This window comes from Poecilia mexicana, unplaced genomic scaffold, assembly GCF_051168715.1.
Source record: "Poecilia mexicana isolate PSO_F unplaced genomic scaffold, ASM5116871v1 scaffold_6, whole genome shotgun sequence".
Taxonomy (NCBI): domain Eukaryota; kingdom Metazoa; phylum Chordata; class Actinopteri; order Cyprinodontiformes; family Poeciliidae; genus Poecilia; species Poecilia mexicana.
Window position 1 is genome coordinate 26,840,162 of NW_028263375.1, and position 11,715 is coordinate 26,851,876.

Here is an 11,715-nt window from a genome sequence, read left to right on the forward strand (position 1 = left end):
ATCATCATATGAACTCACATTGCAACAGAAAACTTTACTTTTACTATTTTCTTCTTGTGTGTCCATTATGTTCAGTAAGAGTGATTTCTGAGTTCAGGGATCTTGTCGTCGTTCACTTGTAAGTTTTAACCGAGTTGTCAGCTGCCTACTGCTTTCTGTCTTTCTTTTAATTTTAATTTTTTTTAATTTGTTGAGGTCTGAAAGACAAGCCCAAAAGAGATAAACAAATAAATCAATCTCTTTTCATTTTTTTTTTTATTTGAAACAGCATTCACGCTATACACTGTATTCTTGAGGCACATTCACATCAGGTGCCAAGGATCTACATGCATGGCCAAATGTAGGCTACAGCTCTGTTGAATGCAAATTGTGACAATGAATGACAATATTGCTTCATTATTTGGCACATAGGAAATATATTTTTCTTCTGTATTACCATACATGTGTTATTTTTTTTTAACAGATTTTCAAAACGAGGAGTGAAATGAAGTTCCAACCGAACAAAATTAACAAAAACATTAAATTACACCGCAATGCCCGGGGTTGATTATGTGTTAATTCTCTGTACATTTAAAAGTTACAATAAAATACAACTGCACAAGTTTCTAGAGGATATCTCAGAAGCCACGATGACATTCTGGGCTTTGTGAACCTCGTCACGCTGCTGTGTCATCGAGGTTTTTTCCTCTCACACAAAATAAACTCATACAAAGGGGTTAGTATGATTTACATCACAAGTTAAATTCCCAGAGGAGTTTTGATTATAGTTAACTGGTCAGTGATGATATTTATGCTAAAGCTTGTTGTGTTTTTTTTTTTGTGAATAAGTTTAATGTTGGAAAAACATGATTTTGTACACAGAATTTTTGGAGGAACAACAAAAGTGAGAATGAGAGAAGAGAGTTACGGTGTTCTACTTTCCAAATCGGTTTATTGCGTTAAAAATATATTGACGGCCACCCTGAAACAACTGCTACAGATTACAATTATTTCACCTGGATAAAAGTACCTGGATATATATATTTTTAAATGTACAATAAATACAAAACAAACACCTTCTGTCAGTCTCACTCTTTACAAGCAACAGCTCAGAATCCACTAGGGAGCAATAAACCAATAAGGTGCAATCAATGATAAACGATTGGGTTTTTTTCCTGAAAGAGGAGCGACGCCCGCCCTGTCTGTGTCTGTCATTCTTATCTCAACACACATTTGAGAGGCTACAACCAGAGTAGGCACCATGCAAGTACAGGGAATCTTCTTACCAAACACTTCAACCCAAACTCTAAGCTGAAAGTCCTGTGGAAGGAAGAAAAACATTTCATGTTCATGTCTCCTTCTGCTGCTTAATGGAGAACCAAACTTAGACTAAAACTGATTGATTACCACAGGATGGAAGTCTGTAATTAACCAAATATATTATATATATATATATATATTTTATACTTAGCCCTATTACATGAAGATGTGGTTTTAATTCCATTGTGGTACCAATAAAAATCGCTTACAAATCTACATCCTAACGTTGTAACACGGCACCAAACGAGAGTCCAAAGGAACGAGAAGAGGATTTTCCATGGTGAAGGTGTGTGTGTGTGTGTGTGTGTGTGGTTAGATCCTGCGCAGCGGGTGCCACATGGAGACGGGCTTCCTCAGCGTGGCCAGCATCTGGTTCCAGTGGGTGATCCCCATGCCGCTGGCCTCGGGGCCAATGATCACGTGGCCCAGGTTTTCGCCCCGCCCATCATCGGTGGCCTCCGCCACGGTGACCCTCAGGGAGAGCTCCTGCCAGCAGAGCGACACGGTTACATAAACAGGCTCTGCAGATGTGACTCCACTTGTTTTTGAACAAATCTTTATGAAACTGACTGAAAAAAAAAAACACATAAAAAAAAAACAAAGTTCTCTGATGATTTTATTGATTTTGACCTCAGTGGTAGATTGAGAGCAGAGGAAGGAGTTTTTGAGTGGAAAAGGTCAAATCTGTGGAATGTAGTGACAGCTATTATGTGCAAACTGAAAACATATACAGAACTGATAGCCAATTTAGTCAAACAGAATAAAATAACTAGAGTGATTCAACTAGTTTGGTTCAGTAGACAGACATTTCCAAAAGCTTTTTTTTTTTTTGTTACTTTTCCCATTTCTCCATGTCACCAACACAAACCAAAGTGGAGCATTCTTGTTAAATATAATAAACAGCATGCACGGATTTCAAACTTAGTTTCAAATAACCTGAACAGTGTAGCGTACATTTGTTTTTAACTCCACGCTGAGTAAATACTTTAAAACAAGTTTTTAAGGGGAGGTGTCTCGATTGATTTTTAAAAAAAGAAAAAAAAAAGATATGTCCCTCTCAGCAAAATGCTTGGCTGATGTTAAGAGAATCATCTAGACTGCATATTAACCAGCCAGTGAAATGCCCCGGATCCTTGAGAAAAAAAAAATAAAAAAAATACAAACTCCATATATGCAAAACATTGAAAGTTTATCTTTTTAAAATTCTTCACGCTTACATTTTTTGGCAAACTGTGATTTTTTTTCTAAACACTGTACCTTTTCATTCTACTGCCACTTATTTGTCTTGATTTTCTGGTTACTAATCAAGGCTACCCCCTTATTGATCAAATAAAACCAGTCTGCAGTCTGAAGCGTCACCTGCAGGACGGCGGACGGCACCGAGAAGATCATGGCCTCGTTGAAGATCGGGTTGGTGTCGTCTCGTTTCGTGGAGGTTTTCTTCTTGCTGATCTTTCTGCCGTCTTGCAGCAGATACACTTTGACAAACGGATCTAACAGTGGACAACCAGAGAGTTTCTTTACAGCAGCTTCTCCTGGCTCTCTATAACATTTCAGTTAGAATCAGCCATCCCCTTATTTTGCTAAAGCGTGCAAAGGAATTTCACAAGGAGCAGACACGATTAGCTCAGGTGACCTTTACCCTTAGAACGAGCGAGACGAGTGATTTATAGCTCAACTACCCGACTAGATGACGATCGATACGTCCTCCCACATTTAATTCCTGCTAGCATTCAACGATGACACACTGTGTGAAAGTTTTTAACCACTTTGCGATTTGAAAGCAGATGTAAAATGAAGAGTTTTGCACTGTGCCTTATATTTTTCAGCTGAGAGTTGCGAATTGTGTTGTAAACTTTTATAAACTTTTTTACTTTTACACACACACACACACACACATATATGTATATATATATATATATATATATATATATATATATATATACATCTCATATGCTTTACATTGTGTAAACATATTTTAAAAAACATTTTGCAACGGTGATGCGCCACGATCACCTGCATGTAGATGAAACCCCTTTACATAATAAATAAACTCACGAGCAGAAAAACAACATTACATGTAGCCTCTCCTCACCTGCTGTGTTCTTCTCATTGGTCCATATTAGATTCTTGCACTTGGCCACAACCACCGTGAGGCGCTCTGCCGTCGGTAAGTAGCTGAGAGACAGCAAAATCTCCCCGACCGCGTCCACGGCCTGCGGAGTCAAACAGGCAAAGGTAAGAAGCTCCTGCAGCTGGATTATAATCCTGACCTGCAGGTCAGTCACTGATAAGACGTGTGAACTAAAGCAGATGCTGCACCAGAAAATCTGACCACTTTCTGGAACAGATTCTGGAATGGAAAATCATAAAAGTCATTTAAGGGACTGAGCTAACATTTAGTCAACTAAAACTTAGCCACTCAAGTTCCTTAACTTTCTTATAGCTACAAAGACTGAGATATTTTTTGCAAAAAACAAAAAAGAATACCATTTAGTTATTTAACAAAAGAAAAATACACAAAGTCTGACACATTTCGTTTGGATGGGCTAAGACACTGAATCTATAATTTTTATGTATCAAACCACAAACCTCTGTTATGCAGGCCTAAAGTTTCATATCTACATTCACTGCTTTTACTTTCTGTTTAACATCCCATGTGATTCATGATTGCTAAAGATGTGCTCAATGAATTTCAACTTCTACTGATGTTTGTTTATTAAAACGGACTTGTAGTTTTGTTTGGCGGCCAGCAGAGGGATCCAAACACCACTTCATGCTGTCTGCAACTTCCACAATGTAAACAGTGAAATGCTCCAATTACATTTTCCGTTTGGAAATTTAAATGAGTTTCAGATTGGAAGCTTATTTTCAGCAGCAATTCTTCCTGTCACTGAATGAAGGACCTTATTGACGTCCTGCAGGTAGAGCCAGGCGTTGAACGACCTGATGGTCAGGTCCAGGTCCGACAGCTTCAGCTCGGCCAGGCCCGCGCTGATGTTCCGTTCGTCGGCGTCGATGCCAAACGCGGCGAAGCGCAGGCTGTACTCGTCCAGGGCGGACTGGTCCATGGGCACGGAGAAGCGCTCGTCAAAGATGACGGTGAAAGCGTTCGTCTGGACCTGCGGGAACGACGCAGAGAGAGGCTGAAATGTACCAGACTGTGAAACAAATGTTGATAAAGTAAGTACACCCCGTGATGAAATAGTTTGCAGAACGACGTCAGCAGTAAGAAGGTGAAGTGCTTGTTTTCTGTCGCCAAAATCAACGGAGGGAATCATTTTCCCACTGTTGACTCAGGACATGGAGGTTTGTTCATCCATTGGTCTCTTGAAGTTCTGAGCTTTGACTCAATCGGATCACTGCTACATAATGGTTCTTTTACTCTTCAACCATTATGTTGAAGATTCGCTGCTGTGTTTGGGATCATGGTCTTTGCTGAACCAATTTTGGTCAAACTTCAGCTTTGGCTTCACATCTGACTCAAGATGCAAAGAAGAGTTTGTGGTTGGCTTAGTGACGGCACATGGGGCTCATCAGACAACCAGATTAAAATCCAATAGTACCTCTGGAGGAGCTGCAAAACTCCACAGCTTAAGTGGGAGAACCTGTTGACCGGACAACTATAAGTGATGCTCTCCACTACTTTTGGTCTCAATGCAAAGTTCTTTATGTGACCACTGTAAATTCAATGTATTCATTTTAGACCAGCTGTAATTAAAAAGCTGTGATAACATGAAACTGTGATATTTTTACTTAAGGATACCTTCATAGTTTCATACCAGCCCATGTCCAGTTTGGAACAAAGAACTTAGAATAATTAGAATGGCCTAGTTAAAGCCCATACTTGAGTGCAACTGAGAGTCTTTGGCAAGAATTAAAAGTCCACAGATGCCCTCCATCCAATCTGACTGAGCTTCAGATAATTTATTAAAAATAATAATAGTAAAAAAAATAAAAGAATTCAGTAAGACTTGCAGAAGCATCTTCCAGTCCAAAAAAAAAAGAAAATGGAGAACTATTTACTTTCCACTATGCAGTCATGCTTTTTTTTTTTTTTTTTTTTGCTCTGATCTATGACATAAAATACGCTAAAGTAAAAGATTCTAAAAATAAAAGTTGAAGGAGTGTGAAATCCTTTACAAGACACTGTGGACTAAGGGCGTTTGGTTCTGATCTGCACAGACCAGAGAGTACTTAAGAAGTAACAGGTTTAGCTATTAAAGCTATTAAAGCTAATGCAACATTAGCTATTAAAGCTAATGTTAACGGTAATTAACACCGTTGGGATGTTACTTAGCAACTAGTCACAGCAGAAAACGAAGAAAGAAATGACAGCTAGCTGTGTGGCATGAAAAAGAGAATATCAGTAAAAAAAAACATTTTAACAATCCTCGTTTTGTTCCTAAATGTTGATTTTGTCATGTGACTGAAAGTCAGAAAAGACATTTGAAAGAGTAACTGAGATCACTGGTAAATATAAACTAGTGGCAGTGCAATAAAACAGGTTAAAATCATAATAATAATACATAATAATCACATAATAATAATCATAAAATCATTATGTAAGCTTGGGGTCGTGATCTTGAACTTAAAGAAGACCATAACTGCCAAAAATCTGCACAAATAATAATAAAAAATGATCCAGAGGAGAAGTCTCTGTTTCTTCCAGCCTTTCCTGCTTTCACACTGAGGTTTTCATGCTGCCGTGTTGGCCTCGTCTCTCAGGAGACAACAATGGCAACAACAGGCAATAAAAAGAGTAAGTGTGTGTGGACAACTGTTAGTGTGAGTCATAGCAGAAATAGAAAGATTATTACAGGGGAGAATAAAGGCAAGAAGCTGCAGCAGCAAATATAAAGAAGACGAGATGAGAAGAGAAGGAAACAAAAGAAAAGGATTGTAGAGAGAGGCGGAGGGTAAATGGGGGGGAAAACAATAGTGATGACAAAGAGATGTGGGATAGGAGAATAAACAGGAGCAGGCAGAAGAAAGGAGCCTGCTTGACCGCTAATGAGTGAAGCTAATGTCAGGAACTCCTCAGAGTGTCGATGCTGCTGCATCAGTGGCTGCTGCCGTCGTTACGGCAGGATGGACACTTTGAAACGAAGAGAACGGCGAGCCGATAAGCCTGCGCATCCAACATGTCAGCCTGAAGAAACAGAGCCACACGGCGGAGAGATGACTCACAGCCAGCTGGGGCCGGGAGCAGGAAGTTCTGGCAACGAGGAGGTGGGAACAGAAGGCAGGCGGCAGGTGGGGCAGGCGGAGGGACGCAGGCGGAGGGACGCAGGCGGAGGCGGAGGGACGCAGGCGGAGGCGGAGGGACGCAGGCGGAGGGACGCAGGCGGAGGGACGCAGGCGGAGGGACGCAGGCTGAGGCGGAGGGACGCAGGCGGAGGGACGCAGGCGGACGGACGCAGGCGGAGGGACGCAGGCGCTTTCCCTTTGTTTCGTATTAGAGGGCGGCGACGAAAATTAGCAGTGAATTTTATGGCAGCACTTTGAAAGGTGAACTATTAGCAGCTAAATATGAACGACTGCTAAATGAGGACAGCTCCTGGAACACAAATAATGAGGCAAAATTAAAAGCCAAATACAAGGTTACTAAAATCCCAGTATTTTCCGATCAGTGAACGTAGCATTAACGGGTCGCACCAACATCAACACACTTCGGTGTGGAAGTTGTTAGTGAATAAAGACTTAATCACCATACGTGTTTGTGTAAAAGGTATAAGAAGCAAGTTAAAGAAAGGTTAAAGTTTCATTTGGATTTCTGTGTCAGGGAAAACAAAGGGTTGAAAAAAGGGCCTACATTATCTAGGGAACACACAGACTGCGGTCACAGTAGGCAACCATGGTAATTGCTGGCATGATGCACTGTAGACAATTTAAAATGTCAGCTCAGTATTGTTTTTAATCTTTATTTTTAAAAAATAAAGCCATGTTTTATAGCAACTCCTCTCTTTCAGTGAGCAAAGTCGGCTCTGCTTCCAATATGAATAATTAATGATCACCGACAGCAGGGAGGCTGGAATGAAATATTTTAAGTCCTGATGAGTATAGTTCATCACGAGAAATCCTAATCACCTACAGTGTGTTTTTGAAAACAGCAGACAGGAAATGGGTCACGCTCTGTGATGGGCGGTTGTGTAGTGGCAAATTGAGCGAGCTGAGATTTCATCAGTCCGTCGTGACAGTGAAACAATTTGAAATCCGCCTTCTTGACTCCAGCTTCCAAGGGTGCAGCTAGTGCAGCAAATGAAACCGGCTGCTGTGGAACCAGAAGTGACTGGCTTGTCAGGCGGTACGATCGCGCTCCAGGTCCCGCGGGACGGATCACTGTCACAGGGGAAATTCAGCTGGGGCTCCGATCTGAAACCACGTTCAAGACAGTCCAAACTGTCCTCTATGTGAGACAGAGACGGTCTCAGGTCCCCAGGGTAAGATTACACTTCTATCTTTAAAATTTAACGGCTCATAGGTCCACTGGGGTTGTCAAAAATGCTAATGATCCATTAAAACTATACCTTGATTTTGATTCGCTGTCTGATCTTGGTGGAGTCAAAATCTACTTTTTAGTGTAACAAAGTAATGTAAAATTTCCAATGACAGTATGGAAAACCTTCAGTAATTATGCTTTGATTGAGTTTGTGCCACATAATTTCTGGTGCATGACTGCAAAACCTCACCTATTGTCCACTTATTACACTCAGGTAATGTTGAAAAGTGTGCAAAATTCATGGCGTTGTATTTAGTCAAGACAGACGTTTTATCTATTTTATATTTGCCAATCAAGTAGTTAAAGTTTAATGTCCTATGATCAGACTCTGAAGTGGTCAAGTAATTATTAGCTAAAGTCAGAGTGTGTCTGTTGGGGTTCCTCGGATTTGAGGCAAGTTATCCTTCATCAGTGCAGACAGAGCGTTTGCGTGGTGCAGCATGAGCAAAAACAAGAAATGCTACTACTTTACTAACGATGTGACAATGTTTTGATCTTTTTAAAAGATGTGCAGCAACATGATCTAGCTGGCGATCAAATAGCAAAAATTGCAGCATCAGAAGTGCAGAAAGGAGATGGTGGATTATTTAGCTTAAACTGTGTAGGTGCGTATCCCTTTAAAACACTAAGAAAATAATGGGGTTGTGAGGTTTTTCAAGTTAATACAGTCACTGTTGTAACTAAAATGTGGTCAAAATAACAATAATTTTGTACCTTGATCACAAACAATAAAAGGAAAATCCATTTTGTCATCTGCAGAGTCAAAGTCAAAGGAGCAATGAAACTGCTAAATATCTTCTCTACTCTTGTCTTTTTTCCATCTGGATTTGCGTTTGCATCTCACAAAGTGATTCTTTGAGGAAGTTAGGTTTGGGTTTCTTTCTTTCATAAAGAGGCATCTTTGAGTACGAGCTCCAGGGTAAAGTTGAAGAAAATGCATTTCTGGGGACATGTTAATGTGATTCTCTGTTGTGTGTAAAGAACGTGTTTCTTATGAAGATATTTTCTTGTCGTTCCTGAAGTGTAGACATATTACTTTCTCTATAGCAACTTGCTGACTAGGAGAAGTGCAGTGCTTATAGCAGTTTTGGTATGTGCGTATGGGGGGATGTTTCTGCCACAATGCACACATTTTCAGTCTGAAAGCAGGACTTTCTTATCAAAACGTGTAAAACTTGTACTCAAAACTTCTGCTCTCTTTCAAATATTCACTCTGCTTTCTCAAACCTTTCTCCTCTTGCTCAAAACTTGTCTCTGCTCGGATCAAATTTCTGCTTGCAAACCTTTCTGCTTGCTTGCGAATCATTTTGTGCTTGGAACAAAAAAGCACCGTCGCCTGGCAACCTCTTAGCCAATAGAATGAAAGTATTATACTGGGTGCGTTAGTTTTCTTCAGAGTTGAGAAGATAGACATGAAGTCCTACTTTAAAGGAAAGCTATAAAGTAACTAATCGAGCGTTTCCGTTTTATCGCATAAGGAAGAACAAGGCCAGCTCTAACTTTGCTGACATTCACGGAGAGGTCCTCACCCTTGTCACTCCCACGCTAAACTCCTCTGGCCCCAACGACACTCTGATGAAGCAACCGGGGAAGTCCCCTTCCTCCTTCTCCAGCAAGTCCTTTCCCTGGTGCAGGGTGATGTGGAGCAGCTGCCGAGATGCGTCGAACTCCAGGGTCACTTCAAGCTGGCCGACCGTGAAGTCGTGACCGAAGTTGTTGGCGATGGAGGAGATGGAGCTGAGCGAGTCGGTGGAGACGGAGCGGTTGAGCTGAGCCAAGCCCGTTGGGTCCAGCTCCCTGCTCATCAGCTCCAGGTGGCCCAGCTCCCTGAACGCGTCGGGGGTGTCACCGAGGGCCAGGCTGGGTTTACGGCTGGAGGTGGTGGAGGTGCGCCGGTGGTTGATGGCCGCCACTCTCTGCAGGGAGGGAGGAGAGAGAAGGAGATGATTACGTAGAACTTCCTGTCTTAAAAAGCCTAAAAAGGTTAATATACTTTATTTTACTGGGAGTGTTTAGAATTTATAGAGCAGTGTTTCACTGTTTCTTTTCTGAGTCCTTTAGGTTTGTTTTTGGCCTCTCGTGGTAAAATTCAAGCGATGTCCTATTGTGGTCTTAATCGAGACAATTTAAACGATTCGCATCAGTTTTCCTGATAAAACTCAGCTCTCAGTACCAGCTGCTGTTGAACTGTCTGAGACTGTCCTCTAATGAATCTGTGTTTTCCAGAACAATCACAGTTTTCATTAAGGTCAAAGAGAGTCTACACTGGCTGCCGTAGCTTCCTGACTACGTGTCATGTGACCTGCTCAATGCGCTGTGCTCTGACCACTGTTTGTGTCAGAACTGTGTAGAAAGCAGCTGAAACACTCGTCACTATGATGTGCCTGATGTTCAAAGAAAATATTCTGAAGCAGGTGATCAACATTTTACTTAGGTTTTATCCACATATCTTAACTAGAACCACATTGAAATATCTCATATTCCAAATAATCAACAGGTAATATGAAAACAGCAAGTCAATGTTAACCTAGCACTTCACCAAACTATTCTGCATCAAGGGGTTTATTGAGGACTAGTTGGATGATTTGCGTCAAATATGTTAATAGATGCAAAAGGCTGCCCAACAGGATCTCCTGCTGGGACAAAATATTTTTCAGCATCAATAAAAATGGATCCCACTGGATCCAGAACATCACTGGTGAAGTGGAACTCAGTTACAATGAATGTAACCCATGTAAAGTTGATGAAATGCAGTGTGATACTTTACTGTACTTAAAAGTTGCTCAGTTTTCAATTATAGACTCTGAATCAATTTTAATGAAATATTAGACTGGTACTTATTAATGAATACCTAAGCTTAGAATTGGTGTAAAAAAAAAACAACCAAAAAACTAGATGCGAAATAAAAATAACCACATATAAGAAAAGAGTTGGAAGTTACTTTTTGTTTTGTGAAGATTAAACAAATATTACCTTTTGTCTGACTTCTGAGAAGGAGTTTCCATATTTCTCTTGCAGATATCTGTAGTCAAAATTGGGGAAGGGCGAAGGAGCGGGGAAGGTTCCAGATTTCCACAGCTTCCAGATGTTGAGTCCCGCCGCACCAAGCAGCACCAAGAAGCCCACCAAGTAAATCCCCACCTCCCAGCCCGGTGGGTTCTGCACCACTGGAGCACACGGGAAAAACAAACCGGTCCTCAAAGCCGTTCTGAGGTTTTATTGACAAAAAAAAAGCCTCAGAACCAAAAGCATTTAATGATGGAGAGTAGAAAATAAACAATGAAAGAGTTTCTGAGTATCAGGCTCTGCATCTGAGCAGAGAGAGTGAGTGGGAACAAACGCAACACCTCAAGTCTAAATAAATATTAAAAAAATTGAGACAAAAACACATTATGCTCTCGTACATGCAGTAGTGTGGACAGATTCATGACATACTCACCACTCAAACGGTAGCCTGATAAATCCTCGCTTTCAGCCGAGGACATGGTGTCTCATCCAGCCTGCAGGAACAAAACAAACCAGAAATCTGTTGAGTCAAATTCACATCAGAGCTCATCAAAAGTTTCATTTGAACAACGATAACAGTGTGAAGCAGCACCAGCCTCAACAGCAACATGAAGCGCTCATTCGCTTTCACAACGTGTCGATCTAAATCACTTCAACCTGAATCACTGTTAATGTGTCTGCCCCAGCCAGTGTAAGGATACAGGACAGAAACACTACCAGAACCTAACACCATCCGACATCCATGGCAACAGGCGGTGTGCGAGTACAACCACACGGATCCAACAGCCCACTTAGGAAAATTGCTAAAAGTAGACATGGACAGAGAAAGTGGCTCCTGACCAGATTCCTAACATTTCCAGCTCTGTTGATCCATTTTAGTGACCAAAAATGCAATCTTCTAGTCAGCG

At 41.1% G+C, this 11,715-nt stretch overlaps 1 protein-coding gene across 1 annotated transcript; it reads right to left on the bottom strand.

The window, feature by feature from the left end:
- Window positions 1-238: 238 nt before the first annotated feature.
- syt12 (synaptotagmin XII) lies at window positions 239-11,286 on the bottom strand. The gene is made up of 7 exons (XM_088006745.1): window positions 11,241-11,286; window positions 10,775-11,019; window positions 9,331-9,717; window positions 4,206-4,421; window positions 3,395-3,515; window positions 2,659-2,792; window positions 239-1,785 (listed from the first exon to the last, which is right to left on the bottom strand). The coding sequence occupies exons 1-7, from the start codon at window positions 11,284-11,286 to the stop codon at window positions 1,612-1,614; spliced, it is 1,323 nt and encodes a 440-aa protein (XP_087862871.1). The 3' UTR covers window positions 239-1,611.
- Window positions 11,287-11,715: the final 429 nt, after the last annotated feature.